The sequence below is a fragment of the Pagrus major genome, chromosome 6 (assembly GCF_040436345.1).
Source record: "Pagrus major chromosome 6, Pma_NU_1.0".
NCBI classification, from domain to species: domain Eukaryota; kingdom Metazoa; phylum Chordata; class Actinopteri; order Spariformes; family Sparidae; genus Pagrus; species Pagrus major.
In genome coordinates, this window is record NC_133220.1 from 32,940,749 (window position 1) to 32,968,683 (window position 27,935).

At 42.1% G+C, this 27,935-nt stretch overlaps 1 protein-coding gene across 1 annotated transcript in view; it reads left to right on the forward strand.

Moving 5' to 3' along the window:
- The first annotated feature begins 244 nt into the window (after positions 1 to 244).
- The window catches only part of epha8 (eph receptor A8), a 127,527-nt gene continuing 99,836 nt past the window's right edge, over positions 245 to 27,935 (forward strand). Inside the window, exons 1-2 of the mRNA XM_073468001.1 lie at positions 245 to 332; positions 26,346 to 26,410. Coding sequence (XP_073324102.1) covers positions 245 to 332; positions 26,346 to 26,410 — 153 coding nt within the window. The remainder of the gene's footprint in view (positions 333 to 26,345; positions 26,411 to 27,935) is intronic.

Below are 27,935 nucleotides of genomic sequence, written 5' to 3' on the forward strand. Positions count from 1 at the left end.
CACAGAGGCAGCCTCCAACTCCAACCCAATGAGCTCGCAGCCCTCACACTCACACACACTCCTCACACACACACTCTCCTCAGTGCCGGCTCTCGCTTCAACCCTGGGACACAGAAGAAGAAGGAGGAGAGGAGAGGAGAGAGAGGCAGCGAGTGGCAGAGAGGGAGAGTGAGGGCGAGGGAGTAAGAGAGGAGAGAGGGAGAGAGAGGCAGAGGGAGACTGGCGGGGTGTGAGGGAGAACACCATGGCTTCAGATCCGGGGCTGGCTGCGATGCTGCTATGGACTATATCACTACAGGCTGTGGGCACCGCAGGAACTAACAGCAACGAAGGTAAGAGTGTGTGTGTGTGTGTGTGTGTGCGCGCTTATTTCAATAGACAGAGTTAAACAACGCATATTCTCTGATAGCAGGGATTAACTTCATACATGTGGAGCCACTGGAAAACACACTGACAGGGACCCAATGAGACCCACAGATGACACACACACATGTCTCAACAAATGTATACACACACACTTAGACTTTGTGTGTGTGTGTTATAACCTGGGGCATGACATCAAAGTTTGTTCTGCACAACAACTGAATGTAATCCTGGAGATGTCCGTGTGTGTGTGTGTGTGTGAACTCGTTCTGACATTGCTCATATTTGCCCGGCTTGCGTGTCAGCTGCAGTAACAGCGCATGTGTGTGCTGTGGGGTTAGGCAGTGACGTGAAAGTGTGTGTGAGAGTGTGTGTACATTGTTTCCATCCTATGCATGATCTGCAGCGAACATCTTGATGAATCACACTTGAATTTCCTTTTGAGCTTCTTAAACGATGTGTACGTGTGTGTGTGTGTGTGTGCACGTTCTTGTCACACGCAGCACACTTTGCTCCCTTAAGCCCAGCCTGGGTTTGTTTACTTCCATCCTCCTGTCCTTCATGTTTCTACCATGAGACGGAAAGCTGTTGTTTTCACTTGTTCAACTAATCCACACACACACACCACAAAGTCTCCTGGTGCCTTTCTGTGTGTGTGTGTGTATCTGAATCTGTGTATGTATGTGTGTGACAGGGTCCTTGACATAGGTCTGGTCTCAGGAGGCTAAGTGACAGCAGTGATTCCACTGTTAGGGCCTTCACGGCCCCCGCCGGCAACATTCAGCTTACCACTGCAGGGAAAAAGCGGCAGCAGAAGAAGAAGAGGACGAGATAGTGGAGGGAAAAAAAAGTGAGAGATCAGTTCTTTGGTTCAGGTGGGATCACCTCAGGAGTGGAGAAGTGAGGGCAGCCACTGTATTAAGCTGTGTAAAGTCAGGATGGGAGGTCAGATGGAGCAGTAGACGAGGACGCCATGCAGACAGACAAACGGCCGGTCGATCCAGATGAGATGTTGTCATGTGCTTCGCCTCTGTTACAACCCGCCATTAACATCCTGTGTTACTTACATGTCGGGTATTATTTTCTTGTCCCCCCCGCTGCTCCTGTTTAGACTGTTATTTTACCTTATTGACTTCCATGTCAAGTGTCCTCCTCGTTCCCCCTCTTGTGTCTTTGATATTCAAATGTATTCGACCTCTCCTGTGATCATTGCTGCCCTTTGCCGATCAGCGATTCAGTCTGATTAGGTAAATAAGGTGGAATAATACACAATTCATTTTTGTCCCGTAATGTACGCTGACGGAGTTTAACAATTTGGATACCGAGCATATCTGAAGAGTCTGTGTCCAGGTGTCAGAGTTAATCTTACAACACGAGTTCCGTACGAAAAGTCACATTTTTCTTCTTCGGTCTTACTGTCCTTCATTCGTCTGCATGTCTGAATGTGTTTCCGTCGAGCTGAACTGTAGGAGGGAAACTTAGAAAGTTTTATAAACATCAGTTCAGACTTTATAATGGCCATCTAAATAATGTTTATAGATGAACGGCAGTATTTATCAAATATCTACACAGTATTAGAAACATCAGTTGCAGCTTTATAAAGGTTTATAAAACATTGCGTTGTTTGTTAACAGTTAAATAACTATTAACTAAAGTTTAATTAACTATAATTCTACCATGTATTGATAATGCTTATTATAAAGTGTTACCAATCCAGAGTGTATTTTTAAGGCATTTTACCATCAGTAGTTGGAAATATAATGTAGAGATAGACAGGAAACATGGGGAGAGAAACAGGGATGTGAATGCAACTAAGTCCCTCAGCTGGAATCAAACCGGGGACTTTGCGGTTATATGTCATGCGCCTGTTAAGCCCCTACGATTTTTTAACCTAGTCATTTTAAATCCCCCTAAAGCAATAATTAAACTATCATGTGACACTTAAACCAACTCCACTGCAAATGCTCTTACTATGTTACTAATGAAAGTTAAAAAATGTGAAACTTATGTGAAAAGTTTCAGATCGAGGGCTTGAACTACACACCTGCAGGCTTTAAAAAATGTGTTGGAAAGTCGTGAGCAAAGACTGTGAAAGATTTCCTGCATCTCGTCCAAACTCTTTTATTTGTTCTGTCATCAAATGAAAACTGTGCAGTCTGAAACCTTCAGAATATAGCTGGTCCTATTTAGTTAAAGTTAACATTTTAATCAACGTGAATGAATCAGCCGATTTCTACTCACACTGGTTCATCCTAGAGACACGCTCTCACTCCATGAAAAAAAAAAGTCACCAGAGACTTGCGAACGTAATGTTTCTCAAAATGAGATTTTGCTGTTATGCTGCGCACTAATTAATCTAAATAAACAGAAGAAAAACAAATCAATTTTTCAACATTCTGCAAAATAGTAACCACTGCTTTCATTCTACTTTGGATGTGATTAGAGGCAAATGTGTAATTAAGCCCAAGCAAATAGTTGATGTCTAAATGATATCTGATTGCGTTTAAAAATGATAGTGCCGAAAATTTAATTTCTCTTCTTGGCTTTGGTTTGGCTGCAGTCCGACTCGGGGGCAATTACAAATATTACATGTACATGGGAAAGATAACCTTTGGAATGAATGAAGAGCTGGAAATTAAATTGGTGGAAGAACAGGTAACTGCTCACACAAGCCTGCAGAGCTCCACTTCACACACACACACACACACACACACTGCTACAGACATAACACTCAGGAGCACTCACAAAAGACAGATGCCGCAGCTGAGTTATGTGCGTATATTTGATCCTCGAGAAGCCATGGCCAGCCATTTTGTTTTTGTTCATTGTTCATGTTCGCAGTCAGATTCATCTTGTGTAGATACAAATTTTCCTGACAAGTCACTCCACCACCATTACTCATTTATGTATCCACATCATAACTCAAGTGTCCTTCAAACCCTGTCTTCTATTTATTTGCATTGGACTGCAGCGTGTGAATGTATGGTGTGAGGAGTGAGACAAAGGGAAAGCTAGTCTTAATATTTTGACATTTCACAACGTGTTTGCATATTTCTTCAATAGAACGCGAGAAATATTGAACCTTGCAGTGAATCCATTGTGTACCCGAGAGACACAGTAATTATTATAGAATCAGATTGCTGCTTTTTTATGCAGAAACTGAAAAAAACAAGAGAGGCGGCTGGAACAGTAGCAGACCAGCAGGGAGGTAATGTTTCATATTTCCTTCCAAAGGACCTTTAGCTCCTAATGACCTGATGTAAGTTAGTAGCAGAGATCTTAGTGAGTACTGTTGTATAAAAGTTAAAATACTAAAGACTTTTTAATTGCAAAACTTTTTTTATAAAGTAAAAAGGAAAAAAAAAGCACTTAAAGATGGATACAATCCTTGTCCTGTAAAAAACAGTTATCATTTACCATGCGTGTATTCCTCAGTCCATACAGGGACATGCAATACTTTAGTATATATATTTTTAAAAAAGACCAAATTTTAAGATGTTTGGTTTTTCTGATTTAAAAAAAAAAAAAACGCAATATTGAGAAAACTGCAATCCCGCGGACTACCTTTCACACACATTGTCCACGTTTCACTTCTTCTCTCTGCCATTTTTTACTGTTGCTCTCTCCTTTAAAATAATAAAAAGCCTTAAATACTTGAAAAATAACTGCAAAAAATATACAGGATAGTATTTAGAATTTTTAATTTTAGTTTGCCCCTGAGACGATGTACGATAATCACAACGGTATTTTAGCTTCTTATTTATGTAACAAAATAAAAATGATTGGGTAAGCTAAGTGAAAATACTTTTTTTTATCATTATCCTTTATAGTGTGGAGACTCAGTGTGTTCAAAACTAAATCAATCATTTTGCCAATAATCACATGAATGAATACAAATAATTAAAAAAAATATATAACCATGAAATTGCAAAATAATTAAACACAATTTTACAGTTTTAGTCGGTTCTTGATGAAATATTAATTGCTTTTTTAAAATTTAATTCCAGTTTTTATTTCAAAATGCATCTGTTTTTTATTTGTTTACATAATGTCCTAATTATTTATTTCATTTTGAACGCTTTGGGTTTCCATACTGCCACTAGTATGATCAGTATCAATATATTGTCATCATTTATTCACATGATTGTTTATTTCATTATGTGTTAATCTATTTTCTTTTTTTATCAGTGTAGGTCTCCATATGTATTGTTGCTGCGACACAACACCAAAATTGAGACTCCTATATTCAAAGTTTTGCTTCAGTCACTTTTCCTCTCTGACAGCAAAGACATGACAAACATCACACCCGCCCTAGAACCAAAACTTTAATCCTGTGAAGTCTGAGATGGGTACAAACTCCAAAAGCGTTTGAACAGGAGCTCTGTGGCGCAGAAACAATGTTTTCAAGGAAACTATTCTGAGGAGGAACACTGAATCTATGTTATTCTGAGGGATGAAAATGGCCACATTAAAGTTATTGGCCCCAAAATACTGCTTATTAGGATGATAACCAGCCTTCAAAAAAATCGGTGTAGGTCAAACACATACAGAGCAAGAAATGAAGACCAAACCTGGCTGTATCCACCTTTGTTGTGAATGTGTGTGTACTGAGTGGTGGTTCCCGCGAGCAGCCCCTCCTGCCTGTGGCCACGGTTCCTGATTCACCTCCTGCACGCCGTTTCACACTGTCGCATTCCCAGCGAGGGTAGAGAGCGTTCCTTCAGGTTGTTGTTAGCGCTGAGGAACATGAAAAGACCCATGCAGAGAGCAGGACTTGCTGCTAATGAGCAAACTGTAGGTGGATGATTATTACCACATACCTCTGCTGCAGGAGGACCATCGGGGAAAGAAACACAGGGAGGCCGGGAACAATGAATAGGAACAGGGACTTTTCTTTTTCCCTTCATTACTTAAAGATTTGAACATGTAATTTAGAAGCAACAGAACAGGAAATGAATAGAGAAAAGTTGAACGGAGGCGCACTGCAGGGAGCTGCAGTTTTTCTGTTTGTGCAATAAAAAAGTAAGACAAATTTTGGTTTTGATTTTGATCAGTGCTGCGGTCGGCTCAGACGCTGCTGCTTCTATTAATCTCTGCTCGATCAATAGAGTACCTGTCGCATGTTTAGTAACATCGCGCAAGAGAAAAATGAGAACTTGTCATAATTAATAGCTGCATGGAGACAAAATTACAGAGACAGAAACTATTACATTGTCTTGCTCAAGGGCACGTCAGCCGGGAAGATGTTTCCCTTTATAGCGTCTCAAATGTCAGCCCCTAACACCTCTTATTGACCGGTGGAGCTGCCTGTTCCCACCACTTCACCAGACAGAGCAGACAAACTATATCCTCGCATCAAATATAGATCAGCCGCCTCATCATCTGTCAGTGTGTTTCCTTCACACACACACTCGCATCTTTTGTTTGTTTTGCTCAATCACTTAGAGCTGTCAGTTCCAGGTCAATAATAGATAGAAAAGAAGATACGGCAGTGTGGAAGAAGTCTCCAAAAAGAGGTTGTGCAAACGGAGCTCCATATTAATTACTTATGATTTAACCTTGAAACAATTCAAGCATTTTTTAATTTGTGAGGTTTATTAATCACACTTCACCAGCAAATTATCGCAATTTGCTTCTTTGTGTCGACTTAAAAGAAATAAAGGCAAATTCACTCCAAATTCACTCCACTGGTCATGTCAGTAATTTTTGAAATTGCAGTTTTCCTTGGCTCATGACCCATTCTCAGCTCAGTAGTTAAAGTTTCAGGGTCCTCCTGAAAGGGGGAGAGCCTGTATGTGCAGTGTTGTGGGAGCACATTAAATAACCAGAGAGGGCGTGAACCTCTCCCTCCCTCTGTCTGCTAGTTTGTCTTTAAACAGGTTGCTGTCGGCTGACCGTCTGCTCTCCCCCTTTTCTCCCCAAGGCACCGGTCTTTATTGAGACATCAGCCTTGTTAGCCAGCTGTCGACAGGAATATAGGAGCTACCAGATCAATACAGTGGGCTCTGCCAGTCCTCCTGAGCTGCGGCCAGGAGCAGACGAGGCCTCAGAAAGCAGGGGCCTCTCTTGAGCCCTTTCCACCCATTAGCAGGACCTGATGCTGGGCTGGCCAGAGTTAGCAGCCCCTGGGCCAGCTCTACTATGCTCTGTGATTGGAGCTGTATCGTTGGGTAATTTATGTTTCTCCGCTCTGCTAGCATGTGGGGTAGAAGATCCCTCACTGGGATGGCTGAGGATAAAGCGAAAGAGTGAGAGACAAGCGGAGAAGGTTGTATAGGCAACGCTTGACAGCTCTGTAATGGGCTGGTGTTGTGGTTATGTTAGCACATCCCTCCTGGAGAGAGATCTCTATGATGTTCCCTTCATGGGGACTGATGAATGACGGAGATCTGGCTCTGCAGTAGCAGCCTCCTCTCTTCTGTTACAGGCAGACAGAGGAACACAGCAAGTGTTAGAAACAAAAGGGAGGCTGCGTGATAGAGGGATGCACGGGCAAAGAGAGAGAGAAGGAGAGTGCGAGACGGTCACGGGGAGAGAACAAAGTGAGATGAAGAGAGTGAAAGAGGGGGAGGCTGCTGTCTCAAATGCGTCTCTTCAACTTCCATCGGCGGGTGTCTTTATCAACACCAGCGGAGAGCGTCTGGCTGATAATTTGCCGCTCTCAATTCCCTTCAATCCATTAAAGGATTTAAATGTTCATTAAGTTTAATAGAAGCCCAGCGAAGGTCTAATATGCTCTGATAAACGCTGGCAAACCTGCCAACCTGTTCCAATAGCTGCGGCAACACAGAACCATCCAACTAATAAGGTCAAACTCAGAGTTTGTTCTCGGCTCACTTTGTGAAGAGTGTTTCCTCTGAGTCACAGCGGCTCAAACAGCAACAAGCTGAGAGCATAGCGCGTGGATTCATCAAGTCCTTTAAACTAGACGACAGGGTGTTTGTCATCGCTTTCCACAACTACTCATTTTCTGACTCCTCTTTTGACAGGATGACATTGTTAGTCCGAAATGCATAAAACGCACCGTCATTTTTCTGATCTGCACCACCTCTATTGTTAAGCTTTGGTGAGGTTTCAGCAAATAGAAGTACCACGTTGAGGTTGGGGAAAATAGTGTGGTTATACGACATTTACGTTCACAGTTGGTAAAGGAGAAGGGTCTTTTGGTCTTCCATGCAGTGGCGGAGTCAAAGGGTGGCCAGTGGTGGCCGTAGGCAACATGGACTAAACCTTGGCAAACATACTGGCCATGAAACAAGGCAGTTTTTTTCTAGTGTGGAACCCTTTCTTCAACCTTTGAGAAGTTGCTAAGAGAGCTAAGAGAGAGCTTGACTTCTCCATTTGTAAGAAGAACTATACTTCTCCTTTTAAAAATTACAAAACTGAATTCACAAATAATTAAACACAATAAAATGTTTATAGCGACAGCCTTACTTGGTCTGGTATGACCATTAGCTAATTGTGGCTAACATTAGCTAATGATTAATGGTATTTCTTTACTGTTGTAATAGTAACACTATATTAAGATAAAACATTTAACTGGTTTTATTACAAAAGTACAACAAGAAGTAAACAGATGTTTGTTGTTTCCTGCTTCTGGTTGTTAGTAGTTTTAACTTTCTAACATATTTAAATGTTGTGACGTACATAACATAACTTAAGTTACATGAGTAACATACGTACATTGATTAAGTAAAATAAATAATGTAGTTATTTTAGCTCCAACCACAATGTTTTTCTAAACCTAACCAAGTAGTTTTGGTATCTAAATCTAACTGTGACCGTACAATGAATGTCCGGTACGATGCAACGGTCAATGCTGATTTGGGAATGGTGATATATGCCAATTTGGGAGTCACTGGCATTCAACCTATTCAGTCATTTAGGTATAAGGATGGTTGAGGTGAGGTTATGAGGCTGAGCTTCTGCTCTGAGAGACAACAATCAGAAGAGGTGCTTGTCGGGTTCTTCTAATCACACGCTGTGTTTGTCGTTCCTCTGGCAGGACAGTCTTGTATTGAGATAGTATGCAGGAGGAAGATTCCTCCGTGATTATGGCAGGTAAGCCGGATGCTCATGTATGATGTAGTGAGCCCAAAACCGACCGTGATGCAGGCTGATGGATCTCTCACGGGGCCTGTTTCCATAAGGAAATAATGTGTTTTACACCCAGTAATCTGTCCATATATCACAGGCCTGATGTAATTAATATGTGGCGAGGGACGGGGGTGGGCCAGATAACTCATTTCTCATCTGATGAAAATCCAGTACCATGTACATGTACACACAATCCAGGCAGATGCACACAGGCACACACATATGTAGTCATGTGATCTCTTTCTCTCTCTCTCGCTCTCTCTCTCTCTCTCTCTCTCACACACACACACACACACACACACACACACACACACACACACGCCATCTAACCGAGTTATCTCTGTGGGGACGATATTAATGCCTGGTATACAGTTTGTGAAGCACTAGACTAAAGGGAATGGAAGCGTTTATAATGTCTGACTTTTACTCATAGATTGGGGAGAAAGAGAAAAGGAAGCGACGAGGAGAAAGTGAATAACTCAAATGACGGGTGTTTTGGCAAAAGGTTTGTAAAAGTCTATTTCAATGTCTTGCATCAGCGCCTGGCCTGTGAGTTACCTCCTGCTCGAGTAACTGCAGCATTTAGTGTAAAGAAAGGAAAAAAAACATGCTCCCCTTGTTTGGAGGACAGGACTGTTTGTGTGGTAAATGAGGCCTAAAAAGAGTCTCTGCCCGTCCTGACCTTCTGACTTTTACAGTGTACTATCACCATTTTACCGCAAATTCATCATTACCCTCAGACACATCCAGAGCACAGGGCAAGACATGAAGAGCACTGCTGGAGCCTTTAGTCATTCAATGTCTCAATGGCTCAATCCCATTTCCAATTTTACCCCTACCCCTTCTTTTCGATTGCCCTCTTGCCCCAGCAGATAGTTACAAGGGGCAGTTGTTGAAATCTCCTCCTATGAAGTGGGACGGCCCTTCAAGACCCTCATACTGCATCAGTTGTCGGCGATGGTGTTTATGTGAACAGATGTGACCGGACATTTCCAATATGCCGTCTTCAGCTGTGATGATTCCTCTTGTGTGACTCTGGCAATCCTAGTATAATTACAATTGCTATTTATCTGATAAAGATAGAAAAGCATGGACGCTCACAATTTGTTCACAACTTCTATCAATTGAGTCATCATATAGAAAAGGACACTGCGTCATTACCTGACCATTAGCAGGGCTTTATAGGCTTACATGAGCAACCCGTGCTCCTACCCTGCCAGTCTGCACTGACATTAGAGAAGCGGTACCAAGTGAGGAAACTTCACTGCTGGACTTAAGTGAAATAACTACAGATTACATTACACCCTACCCCTCTGTCCCAACAAGAATCGGGACACACTACCCATAGATGTGCATGCTAACAGCTCAGAAAGGTTATAAAGAGTTGGCTGTTTAAGAGGGAGAAACTGTAATTTTGCTTTTGTAGCACAATCTTCTACTGCAAGACATTGTGCCACCGCTGAGTAATTTGTTTATATCTATTGCTACTTGTAAATATAGGTTTTTCTGTATCTGTTCTCTTTTAGTTTTCTATTCTGTAAAGTTTCAAGAGCTAAGTCGAAGATAAATGATATTATGGTTGATTATGGAAAGTTTCCAGAAAATAATGACATAGAATAAATAATTAAATCCAGACTGCAACAGTCAGGCCGAAAAGAGGAAGAAGACTAAAATCTTTCTGACAAGTTGAAGATCTTACAGCCAGCCTTTCCACTGATGTTTAATAGAACGATTCAGTAGCGGCTAACCCACAAACGGAGCCAAAGCAGGGAATCCACTACTCGTTTTTTCTCCTCTCTGTTCTTCACCGCCTTCTGTCTTCTGTTCATACACAGCCCTTTTAAATTCATTCATCTACTCTCACTGAAACTAGATTCACAACAAAGCTCGTGTATCCCATCGTGGCTGGGGACTTTGCTCGGGTTAGCTCTGCACTGCAACTTTTCCACATTATGTCGGGTCATTCTGTGGGGAAAACAGACTCATTGATACAGCAGCATGTCATCACACTTTTTTTAAATGTGTGCTTTGATTGAGTCATGCACCTCAGTTTTTGTATTTATCCTCAGACTACCTTATTTTAGTCATTGCTTATAACGTTGATAGTCACTGCGTCGTGTTGTGTTGTCCCTGCGTGGACAGCTGGTGGCTGCATGATGGTGCTCATTCAGGCGGACAGCATCAGGACTTTATCCTGACCGGGCTGCACACATACACACACACAGACGGGGGCATGTAAGAAATTAAGTCATAGACATGCAGGTGAACACTCAATTTATGTCTTGGTGCTTCATGCTAGCATTTTGTTTTAGCTTATGGAAAGTCAGCTAAAGACTACTTTTGTTTGTAGCAGGTGAAGTTTGTGGGTAATGGTGGAACATTGCTAGAAATCACTGCACAATGGATGAATGTGTAATGTGAACAAGTTCCAAAAGGAGAATGCACACAGAAGCTTCTATCAAGGGTCGAAGATGTCCTACATTTTTAATTTGAATAATATAAACTAATTTGTAATCTGCATTTGGATTCACATGAAAATACATACAGTGATTAACAATTGTGGAATATATGTGCAAAAATTATGTTTGATTTATTCATGTAAGTGGAGAAGATACAAGAAAATAGTGAAAACAAAATGTATCAATGTGGGAACAGACAGCTTCACCCCCCACCCCCCCCCCCCCCCCCCCCACCCCCCCCCACCACTGTGGTAAAGACAACTGGATCATTTCTGTTTTTCATATAGTAGCAACTACTATCATCACAGGGCAAAACAAGTTCATTTATTAATTTGGTTTATGAAGTAAAAGCAGATGGAAATGGTGCCCGGCTGCCAGCCTGACTGAATAAACAGCCAGCCTTAATTTTCCTGCTGATTTAATGCCAAGTGGCTGAGCACAGTGAAAGTGAGTTTTATATGCAAACAGTCTAAACGCTGATGGTGTAATTATTCTATAGCCATAATACTGTGTGTGACATTCATAACTGTCATTTATAAAAACAAAAAACCTGTCTGTTGCCAGTTTAAACAGGAACTTGTTTTTTATTCCTAAGTCATTTATCTAAATTACACAATTTTATTTTTTCAATTTCATTTACAGTGTGGCAACATTCTCCTAAACTTTAGAAACATTTTAAAAAAACATCTGGTGAAAACCCCCCAAACATAAATGGCTCCCTACTGCTCCATATACCCTCTACGCATGGTCAAACTCATTCACCCACTTCAGACCAGGTGCTAACACTGTTAGCTTAGCAGGTATTTTTCATTTTTGGGTGAACTTTTACTTTAACGACTGGGCACAACTGTAGTTCATAATTATTCATCGGTTTGGGGACTATGTCTGCCACACATACACATTTGGTACCCTAGTGAGTATGTACAGATTGACTCAGATTCAACAACTGTAATAGAAGTCAGATGTTTGTGTGTTACAACACACATTATGGCAACCTCTAATGAGGAATCTAATGTTCTTTCAAACGCTCGATGTTTTTGTTTGCACTCGTGTTAGCAAGCTAGTAGAATCAATATTAGGAGTGTTTCATCGAGTGGCTAATTACTTAATAACTACTGCACAAATAGTCTATAATCACCTCCGTAAAGTCATACAAGTGAATTTAATGTTGGTTCAGTCACAGCCACAAAGGTTAGGAACAACTGCTTTAACTGACAGGTAAACAGGTGCACCACTCATTTTTATGTGTTACTTGAGGTTTTTCATGAAATGGAGTCACGACCATGAATGGGAGATAATGTGGCCCACTTTACTTTGCTGTCGAGCTTTGGATATTGTAGACTCTTCTCTCTCTTTAAGCATGCACACTTCAGAGCAGAAATAGTGATGTGGCCATGGCGTGTTCGACGCACTGACTGACAGTAATTATCACCATTCATCATTAAGCATAAACCAGGGGTGATAAGAGCTCTTTATGTAGAACGTCAGCTCACTGAAATGATGAAAATGATTAAAGAGCAACAGTGTGAAATAGAGACATACATGCTGCACAGGGGCTGAAATGAGCTGACAGCGCGGGGGCCTATGGGTGGAACATCTACAGAGTGGGGAAATAAATAAAAAATAAAAGCAATTTTATTTATTAAAGAGGAAGGCAGAGCCTGAACAGCGCCTGGATTGAAACATCACAAGGATCTCTGGGCTGTAAGTCGAGTCTGTATTGATAAAATATCACTGTCGTCTTGACAGTCTCTCTGCTCTTCCTCCCTCCTTTTCAGCTAACCTCTGCATGAACTCTCTCTACTATAAATCAATAAGTTCAGGCATACTTTGTTAGCTTTTGCACCAGCAGGCCACGCTCTGAGTCAGGGGCTCTGCTCTGTTCAGCAGGTGTAGCAGACGACGTCAACCCAGATCTCTGTGGATGCTATCGGCTACAGAAATCACACTGTCACCTGCTTTCAGACTCTTCTGTTTCTCCTCTCCTTGTTTTCAACTCCCCTCCTCTTTCTCACTCCCCCCCTCTCATTCTTTCCTCACCTCTCCTCTTTACCTGCTCTATAAATAGCTCTGCGCGCCTCTCCTCCACTACGTCTATACCCCTCTGGATGTTTTCCCTGGGGAAGCCAGGCAGGCCTGGGCAGCAGTATAGCCTGCTATTCACTCCTCTCCCCTGGGAAAGGATGAGCCTCGCTGGCCCTGAGCATCCTCCTCCCTCCATCATGCAGCAAACACGCTGCCTTGCAGGGATATACAAAGCAGGGTCCCATGCTCCAGCCCGGGAGCACCTGCTAAAATAAGATATGAGGGATTGTGCCAGAGTGCGCTAGCCAGTGTAAACTGAATCATTTCAACACCACTCCAGCAGAGGAGCAGACACTCCGCTGCCCACTCTCTCTGACCTAATCTTGTAATTTTGGAAAGGGGTAAACTGGGGTGTGTTTACAGTCTCTTCTGCTGGGTTTTTTTCTTTTGTCTTTTTTTTCCACAGAGAAAGCGCTGTCTCTAGTGCATTTTGTGCTGATATTATGGAAAAAGTTGCATGATGCACATTTCCATGCTTCATTTCCATAACATTCTGGATGCTGTGGCAGTGATGATGATGTGTGCTGTTGTGTCTCCAGTGCAAAAATACTTGTAGGTTACAGAAAGAGCAGATCCATGTACGCATGTTGCGATGTGAGTACCATTTTTTGGCATTTTTGTGTATTCTATTCTGCCATTCACAGCTTTGGTGATAAGTACTTGTCTTGTTACTGTTCTTGAAATGTATAGTATTATTTAATTATTAGTATTATATATGATTTAAGTAATATAGTCATAAAAGCCTTCCAATTTTATTTTTACATGGATACATCACTAAACTCAAACGTATTAGAATTCTGTGCTGTGCTGGTTGTGTGTGTGTGTGAGTCAGGTAACAATATCATCAAAAGAGTATCAAGCACATGACAGATTCCTATTACTCTGGGATAATGCTAGAAACTGTGTAGTACACCTAACAAATCAAGCCTTCGATCCCTCTCCCCCGTCTGCTGAAGTCCCAAGGGAGCCTTGCTGCATTGAATGGTGTCCATTTAGAGTCCCTAAAGGTGTCTGTATACTCATATTTTCACGTTAGACTTGATTTGGAAGGCACACTTTTGTGAGGGATTTGTTTTCTGGAATTATCCTAAAGCAACACTGTACCAGGTGTCACTTGTTGACTAAATTAGTTGCGTTTCATTACTAAATGTGTCTTAGATATTTGTGGAAAACAACATTTTCATCTTTCCTTGACCATGAATATCTTTGGATCAAACATGTTCAGTCATGTCCTCACCATGGCAGTACTGTGCAGATATTTTTCTCATTTTAGGTGTGACTCCTTATCAAAAACAGAGGAGATGTGCTTAGATCCAAGAAGTAAAGGTTCCAATACAGCAATGTAAAAAGTGATCCAGTAAGCGTGCAGTCCAATTAGTCAGTCCTACTTAAGGAAAGGTACAAAAGTATCAGAAGTCGAACAGTAGCACTGCTGTTGCAAAGACAGCGTTAGCTATAGCTAGCAGCTTGGCTACTGTCTGAAGCAAAAACTAACCTTAAGAATCACAATTTGACCTAGAAACCCTGATCTCAGTGCCACTAAAAGGCAGAGTAAAACACCTGTTTGTATAAATAAGTAAGCAGGTTTCTTCACTTACTGATCTAGTAGAAAGAACGCCAGTTCTGAACCCTCTCATGCCTCGTGGTAAGGGGGAACACATATCAATGGAGAACAGACCTTGACAAACACCGGATCGCTCTCTATTGAGTAAATGCCCGTCCCTTCACTCTTGTTTTACCTCTGTTTCTATCACTCTCCCTCTTCTCCCTCTTATCCTCCTCCATCAGCGGGGTTCTTTTTCTTTTGCAGTGTAGAGTTTCCAGTTATTCAAGTTGTTCCATGATTACCTGGGGATAGCAACCAGGGAAACGATGTCTCTTCCTTTCTCTTGACCTTCCTGACAGAAGCACTTCCTTAGTGCTGTGATTTGACCTTCATTTTTCCCAGGAAATTCGAGCCGGTGGCAGACGGAATAGCATAGTGAAAGCAAGGTTTATCGGGAACCAATCTATATGTGGATGGTGTCATCCATTATACTGTGCAATCTGTGTTTACCGATATGTTAAAGCAAACAAGTTGTCCATTGCACGTTTAAATATCAAGCGTAAAAGAACTATTTCTGCATAAGAATGTCCCCTGTGACTGATTAGTATTTATGTATTCATTAATTGATTGGTAATACTGATGCATTCGTACATAAATAGCATTTTACAGTTGACTCTATATATCATATAATTGCTGTGATTTTACACTTCAAAGAAAAGATAAAAATCACCAAACATGGTTTTCACAGGGATATGCTAGTATGCAGTATGTTCGTGTGTGTGTGTGTGTGTGTGTGCTTCTGGCTGGTTGCTGTTTGCTTTTGTTGGCTGTTTATCACTTTAAATCTCTAAGATCTCACTCCCTGCACTCACCATATAAACAGAGGAGAGTTCACAAGGAGAAGATGAAAAGTTGAAACCAAAGTGTTTTTTGGGGGGAACGTCAGCATCAGAGTGTCATAATAAGTCTCTCAGCAGTCTTCTCCCTCCATCCGTCTGAACTGCTTTCTCTGCACCAAGGACAAAATGCTTACACCACAGTGGAGACGCGGTGAGAAAAAGAAGAGCCTCTGGGGAGAAAAACTTCAGGGAGAGTTTGGAGAAAGATGAGACGAGGAGGAGGAGGGAAGAAGGTTAGTGTAGGTGTAGAGGTAACGAGATGAAGTTTTAATGATCCCTGTGGGGAAAATGGGCCACTGCTGCAACAAATACTAAGAGGGTACTTGAAGAAAAAATGAAAGAAAGAGTGTCAACAGCAACAGAGAAGATGAAACGATGTTAGCACAGAGATGCATCGCCACTGACAAAAAAATTAGACATATGGCAGAGTACGTATGGAACGGTATGGAGTCCAACAAAGGTGACAGACGGATATAACGAGTGAACAGTAAAAGATGAACATGTTTTTGTATTGTTGTGTAATACAAGTCAGATTGAGGGAAAAAAATTGGGACCAAAGGAAAAATAAAGTAAGATACAAAGAAGCCAAGAAAAAAGAAGGTAGAAAAATATTCAATATTTTTAAGAGAGACTTTAACTATTTCATTATAGCTGCATTTCCTCTCAAGTCTTTTGGGATAGTACCCCTTGAATCCTACGTAACCCATGGTAACCTTAAATACGGTACCTTAACGCCAGATCCGCTCTGCATTTCCACTGTGGCTTCAGGATAACCCCCTTTTACTTTTCCAGCAGTTGGAAAACAACAGGAGAGACTGGTCTTAACTCTTCAGAAGCTGCTGCATTTACTAACTGAAACCCTGTGACCTGTACTGTACTTGACTGCCAGATAACAACATATACAAACTGCTAACCTTTTTACCCTCTGCTCTGCTTCCATTCACCATCTCTTTTCTGCTGCTCTCTCTCTCACCCCTTGATTCAACTGGTTCCCTCTCCATTGTGTTTTGGCGGCGATCGCCTCCGGTGGCCCGTGTCATGTCTATTTTTGACGGAGGCGGACCGCAGCCACATCAAGCTGCACAGAGCAGATAGTTCCAGACAGGAAGTCAGACATCGAAATGGCATAGAGCATCCGGTCAATTTAAAAAAAAAAACCCTGTGCAGACTCACGGTCTACAGCACAATAACATGGGAAATATTAACAATATACGCACCTAAAACAGACAAATAATGAAATGATTGGACTACATAGCCTACTCACGCACAGTAGAGGCACAAAAATCAAGCAGCCGTAACCTGTCCAGCAGGTAGTTTAGATTCAGTCCTGCAAGACTGTGTTGAGGGCTGAGGTGTATAAGCCTCTGTACGGTGTCAAATCGTTCCATTGCTTGGCTCTGACGGTCACCAGTTTTCTGACTCCTGAGCTCCTGAAAAAGTCCTGAGCGAGAAACCCGCATACGTCAGACGTCATGTCTTGATTTTTTTCATCTTTTCCTTCTCTCTTCATGTGTTTGAAAACTTAACATTAAACATAGTTAATGTAAATGTCTCACATTAAAAATGTGTTTAAATGTTAATAACAACACCCCATGATGCTGCGGCACCCACTTTGATAGCCACTGCCATAGAGATACACTGTTATCCAAAAACTATTAAAAACACATCAATAAGCCACACTGTTGGAATGGGTGATATTTTCCTTCATTTCCATGAACACACACTGTAGTTTATTTTGACTCAGACACAGACACTATGCTGTCTTATTTTATTGTCAAAGATTTACATCTTCTGTGAGAACCAATGACTCGGGGGTGAGGAGGAGGAGAGAACAACACAAGTAGTTTGAAATGATTGTTAGTAATTCATGACAGCATCAAGGGCATCCACTTTTTCTACAAAACAATTAATTTCCTGTCTACACTCTCGACCAAGTGTAACCAGCTGCCTCTATACAATGTCAAGGACTTTGTCATCAGATCTTACAAACGTGAGCATTTCATGTCTTTGCCTTCCCTCGTTTAACCCAGTGTGTGCACTGATCTCCATGTCTTATTATGATGATCATGTAGCTGCTGATCAGCCATTTTGCTTTACAATTTTTCTGTTGCCCGGAGACATGAAGAAGATCTGCATGTCAGCAACCTGCATCTCTGCTCTTATTGACTTTCTCTTCCATACGATAAACAGCAGAATGTTGTTAGAATACAAAGATTTGGACTTTATGGAGTTTTGTCAGACTGAGAAATTAGAGATAAATTGGGTGACCTCTTGTGAACAAACATGTCTCTAGCTCTCTTTCTCTTTCTCCCTCTCTCTCTCTCTCTCTCTCCCTCTCCCTCCCTCTCTCTCTCTCTCTCTCTCTCTCTCTCTCTCTCTCACACACACACATTGTATGTGACTGAATGCTCATCACTGATGAGAAGGTAGTGATCTGTGACAGAGGAGAGCAGCAGTGAAGTTCACTTTACACTTAAGGGAGAAACGATACTTTATGCCCTGAGTGAGTCACTTTAGTGAAGTTTGTTTCAAACATGTGCTTTGAAAATTGAATGAGGTCATATTTATTCTTTCATGTTTGCTACCTGAAACTCTAGAAACACTTTACCTCAACTCTCCTATTTTAGCCTTTAAAAGCAATAAAACTAATAATTACATTTTTTGAATGTAGCTGTAAGCACGTACAAGGACATTTTCAGTTCAGCTCAGACTTTTATTGTCCCTCAAAGAGAAATTTGACGAACGAGTAAAGTGGGTAAAAACACAAAGACAACATACAAGAGGACATAGGACAACACAAAAGAATAACAAAGAAAATGCAACTGTTAAAAAGAATCAATTGGAGAGGTAGCAATAATAAAATACTGTGGAACAGGTTTGAAAGTAAATGAAGCACATTTATTACACCTGAAACATAGGAAAATGCTCTTTGCCCACGGGAGCCTGTATCTCTGATCAAATGGGAGAAGAACTAATCCCTTCAAGAGTGGATGGTCAGAGCCGGCCAGGATCGATCTTGCCTTCCCCTGCCTTCTTGTCTGTCGTAAATATTTGACAAGGAAAGGTTTTTTGCTGCGATTTCAACAATATAGGAGAGATTTTTTTTTTCTTTTTTTTAATCTTGTAATGATGTATTTGTCAGTTACAGGTGGCTTTAACACGTTTCCAAACAGTTCAGCTTCATGGTTCAAATCGAAAACACTGATTTAGACCATAATATTACAAATCCTGGTTACAGCTCTGCATATGTCCTTTGTAAAGTTATGATAAATGTATTTTCTTCTAGTAAGTGACATTCTTATTTCCCGAAATGAAAATGACACTTTTCAAAGTTCATCATGTAGCATAGTCAGGCCTAAGGACTCGTAGTCTTGCCTTTCATATTTTATGGTTTCGATCTGAAAATGCTTGAAGCGACTGGCTTTAAGCAGCCGCCATGCTTGTGTACTTGAGTGTCCTTGTGTGCAGCAATAACATGATCCCCTACCTCTGTGCTCCTTTCTACTCTATTTGCTCACCGGCGCCAAATTAACAATTTGCGAATCAAAGGAGTCATTGAACACCCTCACTGTAAATTTATTCCACCTTTCATTTCACATGTCTAATTTAGTCTCCGCTCACTTCCCCAAACCTATCACCAGTCATCATCAGCATTAGTGTTGAAAAAACTGTGAAAATAAACTTGCATCTGTGAGGAGGGGGGGGGGGGGGGATGAAAACAATTATTTCAAGTCATTTTGTATTGGTTTGTAGCCGCCTTGAATGAACAAAGGCTGAGTGTTTTTTTTTTTCCTTTTTTTGAGAGGTGGTAATTTATGTGGACTTGCTCTCGTAATTGGAGAGTGGGGAATTGGCATTAGGACTGGGGAGCAAATGCAAAACAAAAGTAAAAAGGACAGAAGATGGCAGTCTGTCTGTCTCTGTGTGTGAGTGAGAGAGAGCATGTGTGTGTGAAAATCAGTGAGAGGGAGAGTGTGTGGTGTTTTGGTGGAGCTCCTCTCATCTCTGCGAAGGCTTTTATCGTCTCCTCTGGTCGTGGCGCTGATGAGGAGCTTTACAGGCGGCGAGAAGAGAGAGAAGAGAAGGAGAAGCTTGTTAGAGAAAGGAGGTGTTGATGAGATAATTACACAGCTGTCACGGTCCCTGTCTGGCCCAAGAGCTGTGCCATCAACATGTCTGTGTGTTAGTGTGTGTTTGTGTACATATACAGTATGTGTCAGCTGCCTATGTGTACATGTTGTGAGTGCGTATATTTGCGGAACATGTTTGTCAGCGTATCATTTTTTTTTTTTTAAATGGTACAATGCACATTTTTGATTGCATGTTGTCTTCCATGTGTGTGTATGTATGTATAGCATATACTATGTGTGTATGTGTTTTTGTGTGTGTTTAGACACTTGGTGTAGAATAATAGTTGCACTTTTTCCTTTGAAATGTATGGCCATGTCTTCTGAGGTGGAAACGAGTTTTTGAGCTTCTGTTATTTTCTGACATTTCTTCCTTCTATAGACCCCCTTCTCTCTCTCTCTCTCTCTCTCTCTCTGTGTGTGTGTGTGTGTGTGTGGGTGTGTTTTTTTTAAGGCGACATTGTTGTTGTCGGCTGTATGGAATCACTGCAGGCGCTGCAGGCAAACACTTCCACTTCCTCAAAGACAGCCCATAATTCTTCCATGTTGACTTCAGACACACTCCCTCTTTCAGCTTGCCCTGACCACTGATAGGGACAGGTGGAGTGTGTGTATGTGTGTGTGTGCGTGCGTGCGTGCGTGCACGTCACTGCATTTCAACATCATTTACGGGCCTGGCTGATTTGATACATGCCACGACATCAATGCCAGGCCGCAGGCGTCCACGCGCCTGCTAACCTACTGGCCAGATTGAGTCGCGGCCGGGGAGGGAAAAGTAATGGGGGAGGAAAGTTGACCACCGCCCTGGGAAATATGCGGTGTGTCTCTGTGTGAGCGAAAACAAGCTCTCAAGTTGGCGGACAGCTTTTTCATTTGGTGCTTACCAAGATGTGGAGGAGTGAAGGGTGGAGAGGACGAGAGAGAAAATGGTGGCGGTGGAGGTGCAGTGGGATGTGCGGAGGGCCAGTATTGGTGGTTTGTGTTTCTGTTATGAACAGAACGCTATGAAACAGGAACAAACTCAATTTCAAGCCCAGAGTCCTTGAGGAGAGGCACTTGGTCGCTCCACCCGCTTCCACCGCCAAACGAAGGCTTTAACCACTTCACTGCTGCAGAGCTTTTCGGTTGGAGCTACAAGACTTCAGCGCTAGCTCTCATCAAGGTGTGATGTAGGTTAGTCAGTCAGAAAAACGCTACTTCAAGTGAATGTTTCTCTGTGACTTCAGTCTGAAAACGAGGTTGACAAAGTTGAACACAAGCTGAACACACTCTGTCCATGACGGGTGGTGTGCGGAGAACTGGGCTTCACTCCTGTTTTTCCTCCATGTAAGATGAGAAGAAGTGTGCGAGGAGAAATGAACAAAAATTGCTAATTACTGCCTGTCCTCTGTTTTATTCACACAGTTTCTTTCACATTAAAGCAAAGCATCAGACATGCCACTAAACCCTATCACTTGTATACAAGTCATAATTCAGACAGCAAGAGCAAATTAGATAAATGACTCCCACCACCTTCAAAGACAGAGGGATTTCTCATTTGAGCGGAAATTAAATTAATACCACTGGGAACGGCTTGTGAATCTTCATACGGGCTGCTGTGGCGATAACACACCGCCTCACATGTTTTCGGATTCAGGGAGGGGATATATTTGTCCTTTTTTTCTTGTCCTTTAATAATAACAGTATAGCTGAGCAGAATTCCCTCAGCGCGTCGAAGAATTATTAAATCCACTTGCGCCAGTACGCCGCTTTCATTATGTCACTTTGGTGGGCCAATGAAGAGCACTCAGAGGAGTGTAATTGGCGGCATCCATTTGTGACCTTGGCTAGAGTGCGGAGGCCACCGCATCATCAATACGAGACGGCGGGATGTCGGCGCCCTGAGGGAGGGAGAGGCAGAGAGAAGGCTGGTAGATGGGGGAGGGATGGATGGAGGGATGAGAGGATGGTGGCACTGCCATCTGTCTATGTGTTCTGACCCACTGCCCTCCTCAGCGGCCCAGTGCTCAAATTAGGAGGAGTGACACACCAGCTAATTACAACACATGAGTGTTTGTGTGTGTGTGTGTTTGTGTGGGAAGCAACAGAGAAAAGATTGTGAGGCTCCACTTGGCAAGATTTTTATGGAAAAATAATTCTGTCTTATTATCCTAAATCATGAAGTGGAGCAGCAGCAGACAAGAGTGCTCCATCCCCATTACCCTGCTTTAAACTCATCCTATTTACCTCTATGAATTGTGGGTGTAGACACTTCTTGACCCACAGGAAGTGTCAAGTTCACACATCAGAGCAAAACACAAAGCTCTCTCCAAACTAGCAGCAACCAAGCACAGTTAAGGGTTCGACTAATTTTGACTAAGTAACCCAGATCTCATCTCTTTGGTTTGCTTCTGCACAGGTTGTTAAACTTAAGCATCCTGTCTGCAGTTTACCGGCACGGTACATGACGCCATGCTATTAAAGTTAATTATTTTCAGAATGGCTGACTCCTGCTATTTGGAGCCACCAAAGAGCCAGACTGCTTGGGATAGTTTTAATAAAGTCATCTGCATCTCCTTTATTTGGACATCATTTGTGCCCACACAGGTGTTTTCAATTATTCCGGCTGATTAGATATTTTTTCAGGCTGAAGATGCGCAGAGCTTTGCTGGGAGTTTGTAAAGTCCCCGAAGTTTACATAAATGTGGGGTAAGCGATTCTGGAGAAAGAAAGTTGATTGTTGAGTCTCTTGAGACCTATCCTGACTCGCCAGATTTAGACTGTTGGTATAAGATCTGTCATTGGGCGCCTATTGCAGGTGGCAATCCCCTCTTCCTTCAGCTATCTGCATGTCACTGTTACATGCCTACATGCTGAAAGTGGCATGTTACCCTAACCCTAACCTGGTTGCTAACGGTACTAAACTGAAAAAGCCAGCAGCTGTTACATTTCTTTTGCAGGGATGGAGATATTTTAATGCCACTCAAAACAAGTTCTCCCGGACGCTAGGCTATTTTGCAGGCAGGAGCACCGTCCTGGCTTTAGTGCCACCAAAGATGATTGTGATTGGTTTAAAGACCAAAAAAAAAAAAAAAAAGAGAAGAGAGAAAAAAAGCCAGGGTGTTTTTTCCTCTATGGTCTGGCCAGACCATTCTCCAGCACTGACACAGAGCAGTTGAAATAGATGTGGCTTTGCAAGACTAAATGAGACACAACAGTAGTGGCTCAGGCCGAGCCACCAACCCAATTCTGTAGTGGTCAGTCCACCACTTTGGTCCTGACTGAAATAACAATTGACTGTACAGCTAATACATTCTGTACTGTAGACATTCATGGTCCCCAGAGTGTGAGTGTGATGATTCCCTGAGCTCTATCATCAGGTCAAGTTTACATTTGTTGATGACATAGTACGATGAAAACTAATGACAATCCAATCAGACTCAGATATACTTTGTGGTTAGTGTTAATTAGCAAATGTTAGCATGCTAATACATGGGATTGATATGGTGAACATGGTAAACATGACCTGTTAGACACCAACATAGTGACCATGGTAACATACATACTGGACATTAGCGGTGCCAAAGTACTGCCATTGACATACTGTATAAAGACGGATGACACGTCTCCTCCCACTGTACAAAAATGAAGCCAAAATATTCCAGACGCAAGCGCTGCCATTTTATGCTGGTGTCGGCATTTAGAGTCCGAGTCTGTGCAGAAGTGAGCCAGCCACCAGGGGGCAATCAAGATGTGTTTGGTTTGGTTTTACATCATGTTTGCCTGCATGGTTCAGTGTCACAGCTTTCATCAACCTCATTTCCAGCAGCAGCAGCAGCTCCTTCAGCCTCTACTGTGTACTTCCAGTGGGTTTATTAAATGGCTGACAAAGTTAAAAACTAGCTAAGTTTAGCAGCAGATACTTAAGCAGCTCAAGAAAGAATTTTCACAGGGGTTGTTGGAGACCAAACAACAGAGCTAAAAGAACAGGGGATATTGACTAGAACTCTAACTGTCTACTGGATGTACAGTATATGTAGGCAACTGTTTACATATTAGCCCCTTGTCTATCTTTTAGCCCGTTCTGTAATTCTCTTACTTTCTCATGGCCAAATTGTATTAATGCACCTTTACAATAATCGGGTTGATGTTTGTGGAGCCCTCCTAGCAGGTGCAGTAAAAGTGAAGCAGAAAGTCAGGTGTCAGTCAGGCCCAGCGTGCTCACACAAGCCAGAGAGGAGGTCTAATCAGGCAGAAGTGAAAACACTCGTGCGAGTGTAGAACGACTGTGCAGATGCTTTAAGTACTCATCACTGCGATGTTTTCTGCAGATGACAGAGTCACTTGTCGCTCAAACTGTGTGGGTGGTTCTCTTTTTGTTGAAGTTTGACTTTCTGTTGGAGGTGCTGTTTTCTTTCTCTTTTCAGTAAACACATTTTATAAAGTATAAAAGTAATTTCCCTTTTGTCAGTGGACTAATAAACCAGAAAACATTGCATATTCAGAACATCTAATGTCAAATATTTGTTGCACTTTCAGTTTGCTACATTTTCTAAGTGACCAAAGAGCGATGCTTCATAATCTCTGAGTGTGTGTCTGAGAACTCATCAGTATGGGTAAAAAGTATACGGACATGAACTTGGCCAGCTGAGGGGGAGGAGGCCAGGCCGTGCGGTTCACTTCCTGCTTCAAGGCAAAACGCTGTAGCTTTAACATGCAGAAGAGACAGGAAGAGAGCAAGTGTCAGACAGAAAGATGAAGGATGAAAGACGGAAAGTAAGAAGTGTGAAGTGTTTTGTTAAACTCATTCTAATGTGAGGAACATCACTTGGTTGCTTGACAAGCAGCCCTGGGGCAGAGATCATATTAGCTGGAAGTGTTGAAGAGGAGGCACACACACACACACACACACACACACACACACACACACACACACACACACACACACACACACACACACACACACACACACACACACACCTGCTAGCGCGGAAGATATGGACACTGCCAGTGGGTAGAACTAGTGGTTCGCTAAGTTCTTCGTCCACTTTTTCCTCATCTGTCCATCCGTCTTCCTTGTTAAATCCTGCCACTCAAATGTAAAGGTGTGTCCAGACGGAATGTGAGGTGAATAATAAATGTGCCATGTTTTCATGCAAAGTCGATGCAAAGAGGTGAGTGGGTGCAAACAGGCAAGAATAAGTGCTAGGCAGCATAAAAAGAGGCGAAGACGCAGCTACAACATGTTTTGAAAAATGTGTGCTTATTCTGAAAAAGAAAAAGGAGAAAGTGAAGGAAAGTAACAGAAAGAAATCTAGTTTCTGATAAGTTCTGATATGAGGCCAAGCTATAACTCCGTTAAACTCATTAAACATGTTGCCTGACGAATAGGCCTAACTCAACAACTTAAATCCCTAAGATGTATGAAGTTCTCAGTATTATTATTTTGAATTAAATTAATGATAATTGGCGTGATGGTGTCAATGATTGTCAAATTATTTCTGAATTTGTTGGCAGGTTGGCAATATTTTGTTTATTTAGGGGGCATTCATAAAACAGTATATTCCAACAGCGCTCCGATTTACGAACGGCCCAGTTAGGCATTTGTAAATAGTCACTACGAAGCCAGGGTGCAGTCTTCTGGCATTATTCAGAAACCACGCTCTCGGAGCAGCACAGTACCAAGAGCAGTCAGTGTTCTGTGAACAGTTAAAATGGCAGCCTGAGCTAAACGTAGCAACTGTGAACTTAACAAAACTATTTAAAACACATGAGCAGAGAAGAGTGAGTTGTTTGTTTGTATGTGTGATGCTAGCTAAGTGGTCTGTGTTTCTAAAACTCATTTTCAAAGGCATGTTGTTTGACAGTATATGGCTCATTATCTCTTACATTGTCCTCGTTGTCAACAAGACCTTTCACAAGAAGCGCTACTAGTTTAAGGGATAGGAAATGTTTTCTTTCATCCATTTATGGGTTAGGGTTATGTAACTGTGTAACATAACTATGACATTACACCTGTCATGAACATGAAGCAGTCTTTATGAACATTTATGAATGTTTATGAGTGTCATTTGATCAGTGATGTCATTTTTAATATCAAACACTGTTTAAGATGTCTTTGTTATGGCAACTTGACGCTGTGTCATGCCAGTCTTACACCCCTTCAAATAAAGTGATGCCGATTATGTTGGCTTCTGTATGCTTATCTTACGTTATTTTTCGATTCCTGGGTGGATGGATTTATTTGTATATAGTGTTTCTTTCACACCCTCACACCCATGTATGTTCTTTTGTACTTTAGATATATTGAAATCTTTATACTGCATGTTGAGGTATTACTAAAAACTTTAAAGAAAAAAGCTTAACAAAGCCATGCTGAGTTGCAGCCTGCAGACCTGCAGACCTGCAAGTCAAGTTTACTCAGTGTTTTACGGTAACTTTCAGCCGGTCACTTCATTTCACGCTGCACATTCAACAGTAAACGTTTCATTTCCTGTTCTATTCTGAGACTGGTACCTCTGAGGTCCCAGCTCTGAGGGCTCCGAGGGTGAACAAGGTCAAGGTGACATCACACACCGTGACACCCGCCTCAGAGTTGCCGTGACGACCGTCCCACCTCATCAGTCACACCTGTCAGACAGGTGTACGCCTGTATGTGTGTGACTCTGTCAGGTGCCAGTGCTCACAGAGGATGGTGATGAAGGACAGGATGGATGGGGGACGACAGGAAAAACAATCATTTAAAGTTCATCACTTACCCTCTCTGTTGTTGTTTGTGCTCTCTCTGCAGTGAATCTTCTGGACACGACGACCATCACAGGAGACTGGGGCTGGCTAACGTATCCCTCACATGGGGTAAGAACAAATTATCCACAGAGGATTTTGTCTGAGAGTAACATTTTCACATAACAGGACAAATTCAGATAGCTTTAAAAAAGCTCTCTTGAATGAAATAGACTCCATCAGCGTGTTTGCTGGCTAATCCTTATTGTAACTGTGTCTCTGTGAAAACCCAACAGCACAAATTTCCACCACAAAGCGACACCTGTTGCAAAGGTATTCCTATTTTTATCCCATCTGAAGGCATGTGAGGCTGTGATTTTCCAGTCGAGGGGGAGTCTGTGCTTATTAAATGGGATCCGGTTGTAACGCTGACACCACAGGCTAATTACATGTTCGTCCGCTGCAGCCAGACAACTATACACACCACTCACCTAATTCCAACATCGACTGCGACACCACTTGCAGCCCCCCTCCACATATTGGCAGAAAGGTGCAGATCACAGAAGGGGGGAGCTATAGCCCCCAGGGGGAGGATGAGGAGCGGAAGATGAAGGGAAGAGGGAGAGAGATGAAAGAGAGAGAATGAGGTGACAGCGAGGGCACGGCGTCGCTACATTAGCATATTGTAATGCCACATGATGAAGCCTGGGGTGATGAATTAGGACTCCTGCCGTGATCTTTATAGCAGCGAGATGCCACCGTGTCCCCGACTCCCCCGGCTGTCAGTGAAGTGGTAGAAACATTTAACTCACCTCCGGCCCACACAACAGAAGGCGGTGTGATTGAACAGCGGCCAGGAGGAACAGATGGATTGTCTTTCAAGTCTTGAGAAAAGAGCTGGAAGAATCGGATTAGAGGTTTGAGCGAAATGACTCCTTCTGTGTAAAATCAGCGTGAGGAGTGAATCTCCTCTCTCCTGACAGGCAGCATGTTATAACATCTAGATTACATAAACTCAGCTCATGATGTTTCATTTAATTGGTTCAGTCTGCCAGAAATATTCGCTCCTAACCTGATGAGAGACGATTCTGCACACTGAGCTCCTGCACATGTAATGTGTGAATGGATTTATAGCTGGAGCTCAGCTCTGTGGCATTATGGTGCGGTTACATAAGGTGTGCATCTTGATGCTTGGATGGCAAAGGATCTGAGGATGCTGAACAAGCTCTGTGATGTTTTGTTCTTGTCAGCTAGTGACAAAAGAAAATCTACATTGGAGTCAATCATATGTTTAAAAATACAGTATGGAATATAATTCACTGCCTGTTTTCATGTGGTGAAATATTATTAAAAAATCCACAATAGAAAATAATGCACACCTACGTTTAGGAGCCACTAAGCTCACTCTACACACTTAACCCCAAACTGAATCTATAGGTATCTTCTAAAGGTAATTGCTGTACCAGAGGCCGCACAATATGGAAAACATAACTGAAAAATATGAAAGCAGTGGTCTGGGAGAATGTCCCCAGAAAAATATGAGTTTCATAGACTTTGTTTTGCTGTGTTCTGAAGATTTTTAAAGACTGAGAATAACAACATAATAAATACACTGCAACAGCATTTTTATGTCAAATACCTAATTAATTTTACTTTC